A 22,624-nucleotide genomic window follows, 5' to 3' on the forward strand; every position below is an offset into this window, starting at 1 on the left:
CTTTCTTCTCTCTTCTTCCCCACAGCCCCTTTTAAAATTTATTTATTTTTAAATATTTTATTTTTTTATTTGACAGAGAGAGAGCGTGTGTGCAAGAGAACACAAGCAGGGGGCATGGCAGGCAGAGGAGGAGGGAGAAGCAGGCTCCCTGCTCAGCAGGGAGCCCATCTCAGGACCCTGAGATCATGACCTGAGCCAAAGACAGACGCTTAAATGACTGAGCCACCCAGGCGCCTCTTTTCTTCCCGCTTGATATTTCTAAATATTCTTGTCCATGCCTAAGACCTTACTACCACCTCCATTTCTTTTTTTTTTTTTAAGATTTTATTTATTTATTTCACAGAGAGACACAGCACGAGAGGGAACACAAGCAGGGGGAGTGGGAGAGGGAGAAGAAGGCCTCCCGCTGAGCAGGGAGCCCGATGCGGGGCTTGATCCCAGGGCCCTGGGATCATGACCTGAGCCAAAGGCAGACACTTAACAACTAAGCCACCCAGGTGCCCTTCTTCTTCCCACTTGATATTTCTGAATATTCTTTTCCATGCCTAAGACCTTACCACCACTTCCGTTTCAATGACTCCAGCCTTGATATGTATCTGAGCTCAGGCTACTGTCAATTCTTGGAAGCCTCAGAGACGCCTCAAATTCAGTATGCATATAACTGAAGTCATGGTTTCCCTTCAAAAGTTAGCCTTTTCTAGGGGTTCTATTTCAGTGGATATACAAGTAAAAAGCCTAGGCGTTTCCTAATGTCTTGTCCCCTCATTCCCTACTCTCTCAAATCCATCACCAGATTCTTTTTTTTAAAGATTTTTTATTTATTTATTTGAGAGAGAGAGAATGAGAGACAGAGAGCATGAGAGGGAGGAGGGTCAGAGGGAGAAGCAGGCTCCCCGCCGAGCAGGGAGCCCGATGCGGGACTCGATCCCGGGACTCCAGGATCATGACCTGAGCTGAAGGCAGTCGCTCAACCAACTGAGCCACCCAGGTGCCCCTCTTTTTATATTAAATCCATCTACTTCTCCCCAACTCCACTTTCAGTAGCCTTGTCTAAGCTGCCATCTTCTCTCCCCTGAATTACTGTAAAACTTCTTAATCATCTACTTCAATCCACTCCTAGCCACTTCTAATCCTTTCTTCTTATAGCAGCCAAAATAATCTTATAAAATGTATATTTGTTTGTTTTTTAAAGTAGGCTCCACACCCAACGTGGGGCTTGAATTCACAATCCCGAGATCAAGAATTGCATGCTCTATTGACTGAGCCAGTCAGGCGCCCCTAAAATGCATGTTTGGTCATATAAGGCCCCTGTTAGAAACCCTCCAGTGACTCTTAGGTAAAGACTGAAATCTTAGGGCACCTGGGTGGCTCAGTTGGTTAAGTGTCTGCCTTCAGCTCAGGTTGTGATCCTGGGGTCCTGGGATCGAGTCCCACATCAGTCTCCCTGCTCAGCGGGGAGTCTCCTTCTCCCTCTGACCCTCCCCCCCTCATGCTCTCTCTCTCTCCCATTCTCTCTCTCTCAAATAAATAAATAAAATCTTAAAAAAAAAAAAGACTGAAATCTTAAATAGGGCCAGGTCCCTGCAGAATTCTAACTGCAGCAGTCTAATTGCTGATACAGTGTCCCCATCCCACCTTCAGCCACATGGGCCTTCTAGGTTTCTCTCCCCACAGAGCCTTTGGGTGTCCTATTACTTTGCTTGGAGCACCACCCCCAACCATCCACTTGGCCTCATCCACAACTACCCGTTCTTCAGATCACAGTTCTCTTTAATGTCTCTGAAAGCATTCCCTCTTTTAATCTCTCACCACCGTCATCATCATAGCTAATACCAGTCAGATACTGATCTAAGGGCTCTACCAATAAGAATTTATTTATCGGGGCGCCTGGGTGGCTCAGTTGGTTAAGCGACTGCCTTCGGCTCAGGTCATGATCCTGGAGTCCCTGGATCGAGTCCCGCATCAGGCTCCCTGCTTGGCAGGGAGTCTGCTTCTCCCTCTGACCCTCCCCCCTCTCATGTGCTTGCTCTCTCTCATTCTCTCTCAAATAAATAAATAAAAAAAATCTTAAAAAAAAAAAGAATTTATTTATCATAACAACTCCATTGAATGTATGTGGAAACTGAGGCATCACATACTTTCATGTACCACAACTGTTACTTTCCTTTTGTGCAAAATGGAACAATAGTCCTTTCTTCATAGGGTGGCTGAGAATATTAAATGAGTTCATATCTGTAAAAGACTCAGAACAGTGCCAGTCACGTGGTAAATGTCCAATAAATGTTAGCAATTGTTAATATTGTTGTAATCTTTCATTTACTGCATGATTATTTGATTAAAGTCTGTCTCTGTCCTGGAAGTACTATGAACATTGGTCAGGGTGTTCTTTTCTGCGATTATATCCTTTATGCATACTTATTATGGCAGTGGCACACAGTGGGTGCTCAATAAACATCGCTTGAATGAATGAATGTCCAACTGCATAGGATTGTTATAAAGCTAAAAGAAATGTATGTAAGTTACTTTTAGAAACTACATAGGGATATAGAGATGTGAAACATTTGAATGGTAGATTGTGATGCTAACTATAAGCATAACAAGAATCTAAGGGGAAAAAAAACTAATGTGGGTTCGATTTATCAGAGAAGGGGTTCATTGATGTATAGGATTTGGATAGATGAAGCGGACCTCAAAATATGTAGAGGCTTGTGGAGAGTACATAGAGGTATAGGGAAGAAGTAACTACCAGCTACTGGTGGGTATGTGATGAGGAGTAACAGGGAATCTTATTATAGATATGGTGGAGACAAATCATGGAGGGACTTGACAGGCAAATAAAGGAATCTGGACCTGACATGAAAGAGAAAAGGGAGAGTCCTGAGCAGGGGCGTTTCAGGAAGATTCTTTCACCCAACAACAAGTGAGTCAGGAACTCTTCATGCTGTAGATTTGGTGGTGACCAAAACAAACCATGAATGGTGAAGGGATTTGACCAGGTGATTTCTGAGATGTCATAAGTTTTATCATTTTGTGATTTGAATAATAAGTATCTTCCAGCAAGCTCATAGATAATCAGGTACATCACCAGTTCCAACTTAAATGGGATCTGTAGTCAAGAATGTTAATTATATTTATATTATGAGTTCATGCAGTTTATTTAGAAGGAAGGGGGTAGGGGCGCCTGGGTGGCTCAGACGTTAAGCATCTGCCTTCAGCTCAGGTCATGATCTCAGGGTCGGGGGATCGAGCCCCACATCGGGCTCCCTGTTCCCCGGGAAGCCTGCTTCTCCCTCTCCCACTCCCCCTGCTTGTGTTCCCTCTCTTGCTGTGTCTCTCTCTGTCAAATAAATAAAATCTTTAAAAAAAAAAAAAAGAAGGGGGAACAAATTTATTAACACATGCTGTGGTCAGTTCATTTTCCAGCAGCCTGTCCTTGATTACCATTGAACCCATAAAGACAATTTATTTTATTTTATTTTTTTAAAAAGATTTTATTTATTTATTTGACAGAGAGAGAGACACAGTGAGAGCAGGAACACAAGCAGGGGGAGTGGGAGAGGGAGTAGAGGGCTTCCTGCTGAGCAGGGAGCCCGATATGGGGCTGGATCCCAGGACAGACACTGGGACCATGACCCGAGCTGAAGGCAGACGCTTAACGACTGAGCCACCCAGGCACCCCCCATAAAGACAATTTATTTTATTTATTTATTTATTTGACAGAGAGAGACACAGCGAGAGCAGGAACACAAGCAGGGGGAGTGGGAGAGGGAGAAGCAGGCTTCCCACTGAGCAGGGAGCCCGATGTGGGACTCGATCCCAGGACCCTGAGATCATGACCTGAGCCGAAGGCAGATGCTTAACGGCTGAGCCACCCAGGCGCCCCATAAAGACAATTTAAATTTTTTTTAAAAAATATTTTATTTATTTATTTGACAGAGACAGACACAGGAGAGAGGGAATACAAGCAGGGGGAGCAGGAGACAGAGAAGCAGGCTTCCTGCAGAGCAGGGAGCCCGATGTGGGGCTTGATCCCAGGACCCTGGGATCACAACCTGAGCCAAAGGCAGACGCTTAACGACTGAGCCACCCAGGCGCCCCAAGACAATTTAAATTTGACTTCTGTACCAGAGAATCTTCTTGCTTCTCCTTGAGCATATTCTACTTTGGGGAAAGGGAATTGCCCAATTTTATTTTCTAAATGGTATTTGGCACACTAAAGATGCTCAAGAAACATAAATCCATGGGACCATCTCTGGAAAAGATATTTTGGCTATGTGACTACATACCTGGTGCAATAAATAATAACTGTTAACAGTTTCTTATGACACTCACTATTCATGTGGAAGCCTAAAATTAAAAATAAGTAAAAGTAGCTGGCTTACGATGATTTTGTCAAGAAAACTTCAAATATACAAAACCCAGATGGTTGGTATAGAATAGCACAGAAAATGTCACTGAGTCAAAACCAAATGAATAATCCTGGCCATTGAGAATTTCTGTCCACTTTCACTCCATAAAGCTTATTTCAAGCTAAATTTCATTCATCATGAAGAATTATGCATGGCAAATCTGAACCAAAGGTTTGGAAAGTAAGTTGGAATGTGATTTGAAAATTCTAGTAACAACTAATATTCTGACTTTACTAAATTCAATTACTACACAGCCTGGGAACTCACTTCAAGACGTTTAAAAAATGCCCCCCTTCAAAAAAAGAATTAAGGTGCCTGGGTGGCTCAGTCAGTTAAGTGTCTGCCTTCGGCTCAGGTCATGATCTTGGGGTTCCTGGGATCAAGTCCTGCATTGGGCTCTCTGCTCAGCGGGAAGCCCTCTTCTCCCTCTCCCTCTGCCGCATCCCCTGCTTGTGCTCTCTCTCTCTGACAAATAAATAAAATCTTAAAAAAAAAAAGAATTAGAAATCAATGAACAGAAGGAAATTTGGGAAATTTGCAAATGTGTGGAAACTATACACTCTTAAATAACCAATGAGTCATGGAAGAAATTACAAGGGAAATTAGAAAACACTTTGAGATGAATGAAAACACACAACATACAAAAACTTATAGGATGCAGATAAACTGTGCTTAACTAGAAATGAATAGCTGTAAACATCTACATTAAAAATAAAGATCTCAAATCAGTAACAGCCCTTCCAACTTAAAAATTAGAAAAAGATTAAACACAAAGCAAGCAGAAGGAAGGAAATAATAAAGACTACAGCAGAAATAAATGAAATAGGAAAACAAAAAATACAATAGAATAAACAAAACCAAAAGTTGGTTCTTTGAAAATATCAACAAAATCGACAAATCTTTAGCTAGATCAAGAAAAAAAAAAGACGGAAGACTCAAATTACTAAAATCAAGAATGAAAGAGGTGATATTCTACCAACCCTGCAGAAAGAAAAAGAATTATAAGGGAATACTATCAAAAATGCCAACAAATTAAATAACCTAGATGAATTCCTTGAAGCACACAAACTACCAAAACTGAATCAAGAAGAAACAGAAAATCTTGGGCGCCTGGGTGGCTCAGTTGGTTAAGCGACTGCCTTCGGCTCAGGTCATGATCCTGGAGTCCCGGGATCGAGTCCCGCATCGGGCTCCCTGCTCGGCAGGGAGTCTGCTTCTCCCTCTGACCCTCCCCTCTCTCATGTGCTCTCTCTCATTCTCTCTCTCTCAAATAAATAAATAAAATCTTTAAAAAAAAAAAAAAGAAGAAACAGAAAATCTGAATAGAACTATAACAAGTAAGGAGACTTAATCAGTAATCAAAACCTTCCCACAGGGCGCCTGGGTGGCTCAGATGGTTGAGCATCTGCCTTCAGCTGAGGTCATGATCCCGGATCCTGGGATCGAGGCCCACATTGGGCTCCCTGCCTGCTCTGTGGTGGGGAGCCTGCGTCTCCCTCTCCCTCTCCTTCTACTGCTCCCCCTGCTGTGCTCTCTCACTCTCTCTGTCAAATAAATACACAAAATCTTACAAAACAAAACAAAACAAAAAACCCTTCCCACAAAGAAAAGTCCAGGCCAGGTGACTTCCCTAGTGAATTCTACCAGATGTTTATTTTAAAAAAATTGTTTTTAAATAGCTTTATTTATTTATTTTAATTATTTTTAAATAAGAGGGTTTTTTTTTTTAGATTATTTATTTGAGAGGGAGTGAGAGAGAGCGGGGGGGTAGGGGGGAGAGGGCAGAGGGAGAAGTAGGCTCCCCTTCAAGCAGAAAGCCAGATGTGAGGCTCTGATCCCAGGACTCTGAGATCATGACCTGAGCCAAAGGCAGACGCTTAACTGACTGAGCCACCCAGGCACCCCTATTTATTTATTTTTAAAGTAAACTCTACCCCCAATGTGGGGTTTGAACTCATGACCCCAAGAGCAAGAGTCACATGCTCTACTAAGCCAGCTAGGTGCCCCACTACTAAATGTTTAAAAAAGAATTAATGCTAATCCTTCACAAACTCTTCCAAAAAATAGAGGATGGACTTCCCAACTCATTCTATGAGGCCAGTATTGCCCTGATCCCAAACCAGACAAAGATATCATAAGAAAAATAAAGACAACCCTATGTCACAAAAATCCTCAACAAAATACTAGCAAAGTGAATCCAGCCACATATAAAAAGGATTAGATACCATGACCAAATAGGATTTATCTAGGAATGAAAGATTGGTTTAACAAAATCAATCAACATAATATAGTAAAGGAGGAAACCATATGATCATCTCAATAGACAAAGAAAAAGCATTTGACAAAATCTAACACCCTTTCATATAAAAACATTCTACAACTTGTGATAAAAAGGAACTCCTGCAACCTGATAAGAGAATCACATAAAACCCACAGCTAACATACTATTTAGTGGTGACTAAAAGACTAAAGGCTTCCCCCTAATATAAGACAAGATGTCCACTCTTACTACTTCTTTTTTTTTTAAAGATTTTATTTATTTGACATAGAGAGACACAGCAAGAGAGGGAACACAAGCAGGGGGAGTGGGAGAGGGAGAAGCAGGCTTCCCACGGAGCAGGGAGCCTGATGAGGGGCTAGATCCCAGGACCCTGGGATCATGACCTGAGCTGAAGGCAGACGCTTAACGACTGAGCCACCCAGGTGCCCCCACTCTTACTACTTCTATTCAACATTGTACCAAAGGTTCCAGCCAAGGCAATTGGGTAAGAAAAAAAAAAATAAAAGGCATCTGGATTGAAAAGGAAGAATTAAAACTATTTCTGAATCTATGACATGATCTTGTATATAGAAAATTTGAGAAACACACAAAAAACTATTAGAGCTAATAAATTGGTCGAGCAAGTTTGCAGTATATAAGGTCAATATACAAAAATCTATTGCGTTTCTATTTACTAGCAATTCAATGGGGGAAAAATAGTCTTTTAGACCCCTACCTCACACTATATACAAAAGTTAACTTGGGGTACCTGGGTGGTTCAGTTGGTTAAGCAGCTGACTTTGGTTCAGGTCATGATCTCAGGGTCGTGGGATCGAGCCCCGAGTCAGCTTCCCTGCTCAGTGGAGAATCTGCTTGAGGATTCTCTCTCCCTCTGCCCCTGCCCCAGCTCATCTCTCGTACACACTCTCTCTCTAAAATAAATAAATCTTAAAAAAAAAGATAACTTAAAATAGATCATAGACCTAAATGTAAGAGCTAAAACTATAAAATTATATCCTCTGATCCTATAGATCTTGTTGGAGGAATTTGTATTTAAATAGATTTTTTTTTCAAAATTAAAATTGCGGTCTATTTGAAATGGCCAATAAATAAAATCCTTTATTTTTTAATTTTTTTTAAAGATTTTATTTATTTATTTGACAGAGAAAGACACAGCGAGAGAGGAAACATAAGCAGGGGGAGTGGGAGAGGGAGAAGCAGACTTCCCAGGGAGCAGGGAGCCCGATGCGGGGCTTGATCCCAAGATCCTGGGATCATGACCTGAGCCGAAGGCAGACGCTTAATAACTGAACCACCCAGGTGCCCCTCTTAGGTTTTTTTTTTTTTAACAAATAATTTCTAATGTTTGAGCGTTCTCTTAGCATCTAGTAAGTTTTTAAAGATTTTTTACTCTTTCTTCAGTGATATTGGGGTCAAACAAAATAGAAGCCTAAGAACAAATGAATTTCTGGGAACTCTATGCTTGACCAGTATTCAATCCATGGTGAAGCAAGGAGTAAGGAAGGGTTCCCATGTTAAGTAATTTCCATATCTTCGTTTTTCCAGAATGAGTTTTCAAAATAGTGTTTTTTCAGAATGAAATTCAAATGGTGTCATTATGTAGGATTTTCTGGGCCTAGGTAAGAAAAACATGAATTTTTCACTCTTTTTCCTTTTCCCCTGTACATTCTATGCAGTGGATAGATTATTCAAGAGTCCAGTTTCATTTGCTATTTTTAAGCTAAGTACACTGGACTTTTCACTATAAATGCCTATATCAGAAAGGCCAAGCTCATATGATCACTGAAGTTGATATAGTTATGTATGATATTTTTAGTTTGCAATAAATAACACAAGAGATTATGTTAAATTCATAACAAAAGCAAATAGATATAATGGGGCTTAATCTTTCAAAGCTGGATTACACTATATTAGGTAGGGTTGCCAGATTTAGGAAAAGATAGGATGCTCCAATTCGATTTGAATTTTAGATAAACAATGAGTAATTACATTAATATAAGTATATTCTGAATATTGCGCAGAAAATACATATGCTAAAAATTACTGCTTATCTGGAATTCATATTGAAGTGGGCATCCTGCATTTTACTTGGCACCCCCAATTATGGGACAAGGGAGAGAGAGATTTTATGCATTCTCCTTACAAAAACCTGCCCAGACTAGCAGTAGGCGATAAACAGACTGAGTGGTCCTACATTTCTGTTCTGGTTGGTCACTGAACAGTTAAGGAAGTTTCTAGCAAAGTCCTAGAACTGGGCTGGCTTGTGATCAGATCCTGGTCTATTTTTAGGCTGCGGTAAATGGGACAGTTATTCCAGGGATTGGGGAAAAGCAAGTCACATTTAAAGTTGTGGAGAAGAGGTATATGTTTAAAGAGGGGAGAGCTTGAGAGTGTGTCATATATTGCCACATTAAAGGCCACTTCAACCACATCATTACTGTGTCCATCTCTCCCATCCCAAACAAATAAGGTAGGTATAAATGATGTCTTGTTAATCTAGAAGGTGCCAGATGAGTCCTGTTTTTGAATATGTGGATTAAGTATGTCAAGCAAAGGAACAGTGAGATGGGAAACTGGCCTTGAAATCATCTCCACTGGAATGAAGCACAGATATCTCAAACTCAATCCTTCCATAACGGAAGTCATTACCTTCCCTTCCAAATTCTTCTCTACTCCCTAAGTTCATTCAAATATTCAACAAATATTCAAGCGGCCACTGAGTGCCAAGATGTACTGGCTTGGGACATATACCCATAGCAGAAAGACATGGTCCCTGCTTTGAGCATAGAGTTGGGGACACTCCAATAAAATCACAAAAATACATGTTTGATTACACATTATGACATTGCTATGAAGAAAAGATGTTGGGTGGCGCCTGGGTAGCGCAGTTGGTTAAGCGAGGGACTCTTGGCTTCAGCTCAGGGTCCTGGGATCTAGCCCTGCCTTGGGCTCTAAGTTCAGTGTGGAGCCTGCTTGAGATTCACTCTCTCCCTCTCCCTCTGCCCCTCCAGCTCGTGCTCTCTCTCTAAAATAAATAAAGAAAATCTTAAAAAAAAGATGTTGGGTGCTAAAAAATCATTCAACAATCTGGTATACTACTACTGATCTTTATGGGGCTATTATAATGAATAAGCACCATGAAGCATCCTGAGAACAAAAGTTTTTAAAAAGACAGCACTACACATTTTCCTGTTTAGGAAAACAATATTCCATTAAAACCATAATTTCTGAAATTTGGTGAATATCTAAGTTCAGCAACATTTGTTATAATGTTGACTTTTAAACACTTACTTGCATATGTTATTGGTATAATTAACCTTATTGCAAAAAGTAGAAGTAGGTGATTTTGCCTGATGGGTGTCCTCTTCCATGTTCGCCCACCTTTCATGGGTGTATACTCAACTGCCCATGTGCTATCTCTGATATAGAGGATGGAATTCCTGCTAAATTGAAAAGGTGAAACTGACACCTGCCTATTTTAGTAGCTGACCATGGTTTATTTCAACGACAGAGCATAGCTTCCAGGAAAAATACAACACACTGACAGAGGGACTTTTACTGTATCTGGTACAATTCCAAAGCACTTAACACCCAGTCTCCTCGCTGGGGTCAACAACACGGAGGCTCCCCGCCTGCTGAAGTGCAGCTACTTCTGGCCTGGAACGCAGCTGCTGGTTAACAGCTGTACAGCCTCAGAGCTCCACACTCAAGACCTTGAAGAGGAGCTCACTGCACCCAATTAAATAACGTATATTGCTATTTTCGGATAAAGCTTCTTGCGTCTTGCGAATGTAGCTGGAAATAATGGACAGAAGTACCCGTTTTCTCAGAGCTTTCTCAACTCAGTTTGGGCAATTTTCGTACTACTTATTAAGACCCCCCCCTTCCCATATACCATTCTTATTATCTACCAGACGGAACAGTTTAGCCTTTTTACTGAATGGCTGTAGGAAGGGAGAACTGAACTGGGTGTGTGTGTGTGGGGGGGGCGGGGGGAAGTAGTATTAAAAATTTACTTGGCGGGGGAGGGACGGGTGCACTCATAAAACCCCCAAGCGGCCTTACCCCACGTCCAGCCCTAACTGCTGGTTCCCTTCCCTTGGACAGGGCTCGGGCGGCCCCAGGATGAGACGAACCGGGTTGAGGGAGGGCGACCACAGCCTGTCCTCCACCCCTCTGCCACCCCGGGGTTGCATTTTCCCCACCGAAAAAAAAAAAAAAAAAAGCGCGGGGAGTCGACCTAGCGCCGGCCGCCGGGGGAGGAAGGCGAGCCCGCAGCCCCGCTACCGCTCCGATTGTTACGCGCCCTCAACTTCACAGAGTGCGGCGCTCAGGGGGCACAGCGCGGGGAGGAGCTGCGGCGGGAAAGCCGCGCCGCCGCCCGCGGTCTCCAGGCCAGCCGCCCGCGTTCTTCCGGCCAGCAGCCCGCGGCGGGGGAGGGGCAGCCGCCGCCCGCGTTCTCCCGGCACCGGCGGCCGGCGGAAGGGCCGCGCGTCGCGGAAGCGCGGCCGCAGCTGAGAATCAGCTGCTGGAGGAGGCGGAGAAGGAGAGGGAGGAGCCTAGGGGGGAAAGGGAGGGAGGGGACCCTCAGGAAGCCGCGAACGCCACCGAGTGTCTGCACACCTCGCTCCGTCTGCCATGGCTGGTTAAAGAACCATCCGGATCGCAGCGCGGGGGGAGGGCTGGGTGGGGGGAGAGCGGCGGCCGCGCGTGAGGCCGAGGGAGGGGCGGCGGCGCGAACGGCGGCGGCGGCGGTTCCAGCATGAAGAGGAGAGCTGGCCTGGGGGGCAGCATGAGGTCAGTGGTGGGCTTCTTGTCCCAGCGGGGCTTGCATGGGGACCCCCTGCTCACTCAGGACTTTCAGAGGAGACGCCTGCGGGGCTGCAGAAACCTCTACAAGAAGGACCTCCTCGGCCACTTCGGCTGTGTCAATGCCATTGAATTCTCCAACAATGGAGGCCAGTGGCTGGTCTCAGGTAAATCAACCCCCTTCCCCGCCCCACGCCTCCCGGCCCCCTTCCAACCTCCCCTTTCGCTCTCCCTCGCCACCCTCCTTCTGCCCTCCGCCCCCCCCCAACCCCCCTTCTGCGGTGGGAAGGTTTGGTGTCAAATTCAAACCCTTATGGGGGAGGGAGGGGAAGGAGAGGATGTCTTCTGTAAAAAAAGACCTAAAATGGTTGACAGGTCCTTAATTCGCTTTATCCCAAGTGCAAAGTGATCTCTCCTGATGACTGCCCTGGAAGTGTGGGTCGGGGAGGGGGGGCGAGATTACCGCCTGACAAAGTTTGATGGGAAACTCTTCCTCCGTGTACTTTAAAAGGTGCGGGGGCATTTTGGGGATTCGGAGGGGGAGGAGGCCGAGGCGCGCCGGAGGCCAGGGGGAGCTCGAGTCCCTGGCGCCGGCGTCAGGGAGAAGGGGCCTTGGGGCTGGGGGCCGGGCGGTGACAGGGCCGGCCGCCGAGGGGTCGGGGGCCGCGACTCGGGGGGCTGGCTGGGTGAGCGAGGAGAGCAGCCGGGCGGGTCGCTGTTGGCCGCCCCCGTCGGCGCCCTGAGGGGCCCAGCTGCATCTCCCTTCTCTGTAGTGGCCTCTTCCGTGTCGTGTTTTTCTTACGATGTGGGCAGTGCCGGGGACTGGAGGCTAAGGGGCACCGGCCTGAACTTGAATGCGTAACTTGTGAGGCGGGGGGTGGTGGGTGGGCGACCCCCGGAGACTTGTTGGCTGCAGCCCCGCGCCCTTACCCCCTTTGCCGGCCGCTGCCGTTGCAGGTGGTCTCCGCTCCTCCTCCCTCCCGCCCAGCTGGGCTCGGCTGCCCCCGGGCTCCCCCTCTGGTGTGGGGAAAGTGGCGAAATCGAGGCCGGGGCTCCGGCCGGGCGGTGTAGGCCTCGCTCTCCCGGGGCTCCTAGCGACAGGCAGCTGAATCGATAGCCTATTGCTCCCGGGGAGGCCCGGGCCGGGCGGGCCGCAGCGACTGCTGCCCCGGGGGAGGTGCGCCTGCTGCCCGTGGGGGTGCTCGCCACCGCCCCCCTTCTCCCTGGGGTCTCGGGCCCCAGGCGGGCGAGTGGGGATGGGGTCCGCTGGGGCGCCTCCCTGAAAGCGGGCTAAGGGGAGGAGGGCGAAGACGGCTGATCTGGCGTTCCCGCTCGCCTTCCACCTCGCTCCGTCCCTTTTCCTGCAGCGAGAGGGAGGAAGCAGGAGCCCAGCCCTGGACGTGGCGCTTCGCTTCACCCAGGCCGGTCCCCGAATGGTTTTCTAATTTACGTCAGTGGGCAGCTGGCCAGAAACTTCTGGGACCATGGCAAAGCATCCGTTTTCTTGGCGAGTAACAGTCGGAAGTGGCACGGGCGTACAGTCCAATTTAGGGGTAGCAGAGATAAGACTTGTGTGATCATTTCACGATAAACCTTCTGGGGTTTCTCCAGAACTGACTTGACTTTTCCACCCTAGATCGTTTTCTCTTTGACTAGGTGTCTTTTGGCCCTAGATCATCCCCTGAAGAAACCTGATATTCTACTTCAAGGCATACCCCAAACAAAAGCTTCCTTCCCCAACACTGCCAAAAATTCCAAGGGCAAAAATGGGGAACATCTCTTTAAAGAGCTCACCGTTTTTTTCTTCTGTATTGATTATACCCTAGTCTCCTTTCCAGACTGATGTTTTCCAACAGAGGTGTCCCCAGGTACAAGGAAATTCTCCCTACTGGCTGAAGGAATTTGGGGGGTATTCCTGAACTAATCATGGTAATTGAATCATGAGTACAGTCATACATTGCCCAGCTTAACACTTTTTAAACATAACAGATTTATTAATATATAATTCACATGCCATACAATTCACCCATTTTAAGTTAACACTTTTTTAAAAAAACACTAAAATGTTGCCTCCATTCTCAATAAATTATCCTTGTGCAAGACCTTCCCCTATGTCTCAAATGAACCCCGTTTTCTCTAGTCTTGGCCAGTTAATTTACTTTATCTTAATTGTAGTCTGTAGAAGAGGAGAGTCCTTTCCACAGGGCAGGCTCTAGCAAACCTCCTGGTTTTAGGCATTTATTTTCTTGTTTTTCTAGGCCTGAGTTGCCCATCTCCATCATTACTTTCTGGGTTTCAGTCTTTGCTCCTTCCTCCTCCTTCCTCCCCTCACACTTCCTCTAGCTCAGTCCTTCCTGTTTCCTTTTTATCTACTCCTGTCCTTGTTCCTAGTCCATGCAGCAGGACCCTGCCCCCCTCCCCCCCAGTTTAGCTCAGATATACTTAGCTTTTCTTACTTATTTCCTGAACATATACTTTTGGTTAGCTATTCACCTTGCATTATCAGTACAACTTATGCTAACAGGAAGTTCCTCCTGTTTGCTTCAGATAAGGAAGCCCCCTCTGGGAGTCATAAATACACCTTAACTTGTTAAAGCTAATTAAATATTGTTCTGGGAAGTCCTTCAATGATCTTCCCCAATTTAAAACTATTTAAAATGTCAGGTTTACGTCTTATCTATCATTGTCCTTCTTTAGCAGTTAACACCTGAGGGGAGAGGCTCTTAGGGTTTTGAGGCTAATGCTGTCTATCCCTAGTGTGTCACAAAAATGTGGTGGGAGGCCAGATTCTGGTATTGAGATTAGCTTTATGCATTTTGTTGTTGTTCTTGTATCTTGTCTGGGTTGGTTAAAGACTTTAGAAAGTGGTGATTAAAATGATAGTGTATTCATAGTTTGTTCACTGTTTACATTTCCTAAATGTTTGGGCAGGCTCACATTTCTTGTAACTGACACAAAGCTGTTTGGTAGAATTAACTTAGACCTAGGGCAAAAATATTTGCATGATTCCTGTGGCCTTATAAAATGCGATTTGTTAAGGATACATCATTGCTATTTTGTTCTAACAGCTGGCCCCTTTTCCAGGGCACAATGAGGCCAGCAGATATTAAGAGTAAGCCAGAGAAAATCAGGAAGGAGAAAACTGTTCTCCTGGGCAGTGAGACTGTGACAGCAACAAGTGGGAGAATTTTTTTTTTTAAACATTAAAATACTTTTAAGTATTTTTCTTTATTTTGATCAGAAAAGGGCATTACTGTGCTATTCTGTAAGGCAATGTGGTATTGCATACACACATGGTCACTGTTGTGTCATTTAATGTATGACCTTGTAGTCAAGTTACTCTCTGGGTCTGTTTCCTGATGTACCAGCACTTACCTGAAGGGCTCTTGTGAGAACTAAATTAAGGAGACGCCTGGGTGGCTCAGTCAGTTAAGCGTCTGCCCCTGGCTCCCAGGGTCCTGGGATCAAGCCCCGCATCCAAGCCACATCGGGCTCCCTGCTAAGCGGGGAGCCTGCTTCTCCCTCTGCCTGCCACTCCCCCTGCTTGTGTTCCCTCTTTCGCGTGCTCTCTCTCTCCGACAAACAAATAAAATCTTTTTTTTTTTTTTTAAAGAACTACATTAGGTAAAGTTTAGGTTGTGTGCTGAACAGAGTGCCAGGTCTCTCAGAGAAAAGCTGAGCTTGTTTTCCTTCCCTTTGGTACTTGTAACTTGTGATATTATTATTAGCTGACACTTGTTCTTACAGTATTGGTAACAGACCTGTGCAAATGGGGCAGACAGGATAGTTTTGTGACTTTTTGATGTGGAATGAGAAGGCACAATGTATGTTGAAGTACTGCTCATAAGAGATCCTACCAACATCAAGGAATGTAAGAACACATATTGGGGGATATCCTGGGTTTACCCTTTAAGTCTTTGGTTGCATCTAATAATATTATTTTCCCTGAATTGATATTTAAGACTAATTGATATTAGAACCTGTAGAGCTAGCAGATTAATAGCCCATTAGTATGAAGTTTTGAGTTTCAGTGAGAGATTATGATCTCTTTCCTGATGCTTATGACTAAATGTAGGAAAAGCACCTTCAGAAGCTTTTCTTTTTTTTTTTAAAGGTTTTTGTTTTTTAAGATTTTATTCATTTGACAGAGAGAGACACAGTGAGAGAGGGAACACAAGCAGGGGGAGTGGGAGAGGGAGAAGCAGGCTTCCCACTGAGCAGGAAGCCCGATGCGGGGGGGGGGGGGCCTCGATGTGGGGCCCGATCCCAGGACCCTGGGATCATGACCTGAGCTGAAGGCAGATGCTTAACGACTGAGCCACCCAGGCGCCCTGAGATTGACACTTTCAATATCTAACATTTATTTGCACATAGCACAGTACAATGTGAAAAATTGAGAAAGCTCTCAATGAGATGAACTGTTAAAAATGCTTTGTAAATAAGCTTAACCCCAGTGTTGTCATCAAAATGTATTTTTAAGCATCAAATAATAGCTGTGATAATAACCATATTCTCAACTTGAACCTATTAATAATGATCATTTCCTGTTTCCCAGTCACTAGTTCTATGAATTTTATGGAATCAGTTTTTTTGTAAATAAATTCATCTAAGAGCATGTTATCTACAGGTAAAGTGTTTGGCTTTAGCCAGTGGAATAAAGTCTTAAACTCATTAGAACTTCTCAGGTGTTTAATTGGAATGAATTTGTTGGTCCAGTGGTTAGTTTATCAGGAAAAATATGGCTAGTGGTAGGGCAGATTTGTGACTTGAAAAAGCTTTCATAGTACATACATTTCAATAAGGTGATTAGGGAATCAATTATTGGATTTTCTTCTGGGCCTTTTTATTTACTGATAATCCATTGCTGTGAAGGTGTTAAATTTTATCCTTTCGTCTATTAATTAGTACAACAAATAGTTTTTGAGTGCATAGTTTATAAAGCAGAAGCAATTAGAAGAACAGAAATGATATATCAGGTATAAACCATGCCCCCAAGCTTGCATTTTAGGAACATTTACTTATCATCTGTAATAGTGCATATGGCCCTTTAAAAAATGTTTCCCCTCTGCTTTATGATACTTTAATAGATACCTGATTTTTCTTGGATTTGCAGTACTTATTATAGCAAATAATCCTCTTGCTTACGAGTTTTAGTGGGAAAGAAAGACAGCTCATAGAGATGGCCTTGGAGGACATTGCTATGATAAATTATAGAGATTGTGTCATAAGGATAAGGTAACATGGATATTTATAGATGCACATTATTTTTCCCACTTGTTCTTCAGTCAGCTAATTGATACCTATCAAAGATTGGCAAATTTAGAATTATGCCCAGGTTTGTCACTTCTACTTTAAAATAAGCTAGTGAGGTTGAACTGATGACCGCCAGTCTTATTAGACGTTATTAGCACAGCAAAAAGTTGTCTTTGTGTTCTGTATTGTTCAAAGGATCATCACTGACTTAACTTATGCCAGTGTGTTTTTCATTACTAAGAGTTCCTAAGAGGAGCAGTGGCCCTCAGTTATGGATCCTGGTGACCACAAGTGTGTGCTCATTCACTGATGATTGGTAGATTTGGTTGTAAAGTGCAGTTGGAATCATTTAGATCAGGGAAACTTTATTGACCAGTAAAACTTGAAACACAGGTGGATGCTGTGTTCTGAATTGTGAGTTAGGAAGTAACTTACAGAAGAAGTAGATGCGTTTATCTTATGCATTGAGCCAGGTGAAGAGCACTTCCATTTGTTAATAAACAGCACTTAATTTTAATTTTTTTCTTTTTTATGGGTTCAAGAAAGAAGTAATTGCTTTTATTATTGTTTTAGTCTGAATTTAGATACTCAAGGGTAGAATTAAAGCCTTTTAAAATTAAAGGAACTAAAATCCTAATTCAAATGAAGATGACATAGATTAAGAAGGAATCAATTCTGTTTTCAATTTTTGGTGCCCCACGCTTTAAGTATTGTCTCTTACAATTGAAGAACTGAATATTAATCTGTTAGGATTAACCTCAGATTATTGTGAGAATGTGAAATTACATTTCTTTTTTACTTGATTCTCTGTTTAAAATTTTGATTTTGGGCGCCTGGGTGGCTCAGTTGCTTAAGCGACTGCCTTCGGCTCAGGTCATGATCCCGGGGTCCTGGGATCGAGTCCCACATCAGGCTTCCCTTGCTCTGCGAGGAGCCTGCTTCTCCCTCTCCCTCTGCCTGCCACTCTCCCTGCTTGTGCTCGTTCTCTGTCAAGTAAATAAATAAAATCTTAAAAAAATAAAAATAAAATAAATTTTTGATTTTAAGTTATAAGGGTGAGGTTACTATTTGCCTGTGGATATGTAAGCTGATTTTAGGTGATTTTTGAATAAATATTTAAATTTTAATAGTACATTTTTATGTATGGAAAAGTTAACCAGCATGTATAAAATATTTTTAATGAATTTATTGCTTAAGGTGAGGTTAAAATTTTAAAAGTCAATTTAAAGAAAAATAATAGTAAATGTGTTTACATGGATATGGCAGAAATCTAAAGTTGATCGAGATTGACTGAAGCTTGGGAAATACTTCATTATGTAGTCTTTTTTGTATCTTCTTTCTTCCTCATTGAATCAGAGAGAAGGGAAGATCTTCATTTTATGGAAGAGGGAGTGGAAAAGTAGAAAGATGACTTGCCCAGAGCTGCCTTGTTAGTCTTTGGCAGTCAGCAGGCCAAGTAGGGCCCATTGCTCCCAGGCATGTGCTGTTTCTAAGTTGCCTTTTTATATTTTTCTTTCCCTTTTCTTATAGGGTAATTCACCTTTTCTGGATCTCTTTTAAAAATTGAAAGCTGGAAAAATTAGCAATTTCTGAGCACATGTGCAACTCTAGTTTCTCCTCTTAGATGATAAATTATATTTGTGTTTTGCTGTAAATAAGTTGTTCCACACAGGTATCTTATGTTTATTTATTCATTAAAAATATTTAATAGGAACATACTATGTGTGCCTCTTTAATCTTAATAATAACTGCAAAAATTTTTTTTAATCATTTATTTAGCTTATAATGTGTGCCAGGCTTTCTGCTAAGCACTTTATATATGTCTTATTTGCCACTTGGAAAATAACCAGTGTTATCTATAGTCTAGAAAGACACAGGCATTTGAAGGTTTTGTATTAATTGTCATAACTAAGTGCTAAAAAATCAAGAAAGGACATTGATCAATGACTGCTGAGGGTTCTGAAACGCAAAGAACAGGTAGGGCATTGGTGGAAGAATAGATATTGGAATTCATTGTTTCTGGTTCAGATGAAGTGAAATATAATTCTAGGAATGAAAAAAGATTATTACCTTGGCCTATTACCTTGGTCGTTGTAGAAAATTTGGTTCCAGTAGCTGCTTCCCAGATTTTTGTTCTTTTCAGCTTTAATACTTATTAGTCATTACTGCCAACATAAGCTTCGTAAAACTTAACTCTCATGATCACACATTCGCTGCTGATCCCTCAAAAAAATCTACAGTGCTCCCCAGGGTCCACCAAATTAAATAGGAATGCCTCACCTGACGTTCAACTGAGACATTGCTGTTCACAAAGATGAATGTTAAACAATAAAAATAGCTAATTTTTGAGCATGTCATTCATTTATCACATATTATTTGGGGGTGTTTCTTATGTCAGGCACATTTATATATGTGACCACATTTAATAATTACAAGAAACTTTCCTAAGGTAGGGTTAGTGCTGTTATCCTTATTTTACATATGAAGAAACTGAGGTTTAGAGAAGTTAAATGACCTCCAAGGCTCCTGTAGTTTGCGGTGGAGCTGGATTTGCAGCCTGGGTCTGCTGGAGCAACTGAGACATGCTGCTAACTGCTCTGAAATTTTTAGACTGTTTTGTAGGACCTGACTTTTCCCCTACATTCTCTTCTCTTGCTGGTATCACTGGTACTTTGCTACCTGCTTCTCTCACCCCCTTTGTGTAAATGAAGGGAGGGGGTATAGCTGTGGGGATGGATCAGTGGGTTTTGAGCCAATAAGCATAGTTCTGGTTATAGCTACCATACTCAAACCTCCAGCAGATCTCTCTTGGTGCTAGAAATCAGCTGGATGTTGGTCTTGGCAGTTATCTAAAGTCTTCTTCCTTACACTTTGTGTGTTCCACACTTGCTTATATAAACCATGTAACTTCACACTGGGTTGAACTCACCTGCTTTAGTGAGGTATAATTAGGAGTGGGTATATTCTGGTTACCAGTTTGGTTCCTCTTCTCCATTAGCCCAACCAAAAGTACAAACAACATACATGACTCGTACTATTTACTGAGCCTATAATTTGAGTTTGGTATCTGCTGAAAGCATGCTGGTTGAGTACATTTCCCTGATCTCAGCCAAAAGGTGTCTCCTCATAAGGACATAGATGAATAATGATAAAGTGCTTTTTGGAAGGTTTAAACAATGTAACATGGGATAATTTGCCCAGAAAGCACTGGTAAGTCATTTGGAAGTACTTTGTCACAAACACAATATCATAAAGGAAGGTATGACTCCTAGACCAGATGATAAGCCTGTTTAATCCTTACTGAGCTTGAATTATAGTGTTCTTGCAAATAAAATTTACTTCTGTCACCAGCAACTTCACTCTGCTTCTGTGAAAAAGAAGTTGTTCCCTTTCCAAGGTTAATCACAGATTAGGTTAACAAGGAGGGTTAGATTCCACTTGCTTTTCATGTCAGTTATCCTAAGTCAGGAATTCAGGGAAAGACTTGACAACAGCAGTTTGTCACTTTTGTTATCTGCTCTTCCCATACCTTCACGGTCACACTTTCCTTGCTACCTTACTCACTCATTGCACTTTGCAGTGTTGATACCCAAGATGCTATCACGTACCTCTCAGGATGCAGAGTTGATATGCATTGGAGGTCAAGTCCATGTGCTCTGAGTATTATTTTCTTATTAGGGCCAATTTTAAAATGGAAGTTATACTCTGGAGGTCTGGGGATATAGGAATCAATGAGAAAATGGCATCTGAGGAAATTGATAGGTTTATAACAGATCCTAGTAGCAGAGATGTTGGTGGAAAGACTGATTCCCATCTTCCGTTTTTCCTCTGCTGGGCTCCTACACCTTGATACAGCAAGGTAAGATTACCTTACGTGGTTGATAAGGTCACTGTATAGGTCCCCCACTTACCTTGCTGCTGGCTGGGGTCCTTTATAACAAGGTGACTGTATATCCTGGTTTGCTTGGGACTATCCTAATTTCCCCATTGTCCCAGTACAATTATTAACACTCCTTTCATTCTTAAAAAGAAGTCCTAGTTTGAATGATAAGTTATATGACCACCTACTCATAATCACCTGAGCTGGCCGATACTCAACTAAAACCAAAGCCGTACTCTCTTAGCTCTCCTGTTCACCATTGAATGCCTCTGGTGATCAAGGCTCCAAGTCTCCATTCTGCTGTCAGGTCTTTCAGCTGCCACTTTTAAGGTACTGGATTGAGTCTGAGAGGCAGAATGGTTAGTCATTTGTCCCTTTGTTTTTTTTTTAAATTTTTATTTATTTATTTATTCATGAAAGTCAGAGAGAGAGAGAGGCAGAGGGAGAGAAGCAGGCTCCCCGCCTAGCAGGGAGCCCGATGCGGGACTCGATCCCAGGACCCTGGGATCATGACCTGAGCCGAAGGCAGACGCTTAACCATATGAGCCACCCAGGCGCCCCTGTCCCTTTGTTTCTTATTAGAAAGGAGGAGAGGCAGCTAAAACCATTAAGAAAATGCTACATCCAGAGCCTAGTGAGTTACCCCTTCCTTTGTATATACCTCATCTTATAGTTATTGTTCTACTGTTCACTTGTACATTCTTCCTCCTCCCTTTTTAAAAAGCCTTCCTGTGGGTTGTTTTTTTGCAGTTGATTTTAAGGAAAGGTGTTTGGGGAATGATTCCCCACTGAGTTGGGATTTTTTTTCCTGAGGTGTTTTTATCCAAAATGTGGGTGTGATACTGATACTAAAACCATGTTATTAAAACTCCATGTTATGGAGTATCTGTCCAGTACCAGAATACATTTGGAGTAAACGTTGGCCCCTCAAATGTATAGATTGGCCCTGGGAAGGATTTTCAGGAATTGTAGTTTTTCAGGTATATGGCCAGTTGCCTCGAGAATGTCTTTCATGTTGTGAAATGACATCCATAAAGAAGTTTAAGAGATCTGGGTTAGAGTCCTGATTTCACCATTGTCACTGTGATCCGTTTACTATTAATGTTCTGTCTCTGTAGAACCATAGAATTTTATTGCTGGAAAAGACTAATGGTCATCTAATTGAAGCTTTTAATTTTACATATAGGGACACAGGAGCAAAGAAGTAAAGTGATTTGCTCAGTAGTTTACAACTAGTAAGTAGTATAGTCAGGATTAAAATCTGAATCTCAGGGGTCTTCTGATCTTGTCTCTCAATAGGGAAAGTCATGAGATTCTGTGTTTCTAAAGGACTTTACTCTCAAGTAAAGTGTTAAACTTTCGTTGGCTTCCTCTGCCCCTACATTCTTTCCTTATTTTTTTAGATTTATTTATTTTAGAGAGAGAGTTTGTATGCATGAGCAGGGGGAGGGCAGAGAGAGAGGGAGAGAGAGAATCCTCAAGCTGACTCCCTGCTGAGTGCAGAGCCCACCCAACGCAGGGCTTAATCCCAAGACCTGAGATCATGACCTGAGCTGAAATCAAGAGTCGGACACTTAACTGACTGAGCCACTCAGGCACCCCTCTGCTACTACATTCTATCTGCAGTTTCATTGTCCCTGAACATGGTTGTTTTGATTAAGTTGGCAGTGCCCATTATTTTAGAGATGAGTCAGTAGAGATTTTCCAGGTTGGAGGCAGACTGTCACTCTGGCTGTCTCCAGTTTTAATTCTTAGTCTGACTATACTTCCCTTACTTTGGAAAGTCTGTTTCCTTCCAAGAACATTACTCAGGAGGAGGAATTTTCTGCAAACCTAGGTGCCTGTCAAAATCTTGTTACACAACTTCTCTCATTCTGAATTTCCATTCAAGTCTTGTATCTAAATTTCAATTGTATCTTTTGTGTTACTACTTAAGGCCAAGTGAATAATTGGAACCTCTGAGGATTGTTGTGTGTTTTTTTAATAGGTGTC

The 22,624-nt window shown here is 42.8% G+C and overlaps 1 protein-coding gene across 4 annotated transcripts in view; it reads left to right on the forward strand.

Moving 5' to 3' along the window:
* The first annotated feature begins 11,394 nt into the window (after window positions 1-11,394).
* Window positions 11,395-22,624, forward strand: part of DCAF5 (DDB1 and CUL4 associated factor 5) — a 105,111-nt gene continuing 93,881 nt past the window's right edge. For 3 of the 4 annotated variants that reach the window (XM_021679735.1, XM_044917985.1, XM_044917987.1), the window contains exon 1: window positions 11,395-11,666. In XM_021679735.1, the coding sequence (XP_021535410.1) occupies window positions 11,453-11,666 (214 nt within the window). In that variant the 5' untranslated portion in view covers window positions 11,395-11,452. The remainder of the gene's footprint in view (window positions 11,667-22,624) is intronic. The other variant, XM_021679736.1, reaches the window with a different exon arrangement.

This window comes from Neomonachus schauinslandi, chromosome 9 (genome assembly GCF_002201575.2).
Source record: "Neomonachus schauinslandi chromosome 9, ASM220157v2, whole genome shotgun sequence".
Classification (NCBI taxonomy): domain Eukaryota; kingdom Metazoa; phylum Chordata; class Mammalia; order Carnivora; family Phocidae; genus Neomonachus; species Neomonachus schauinslandi.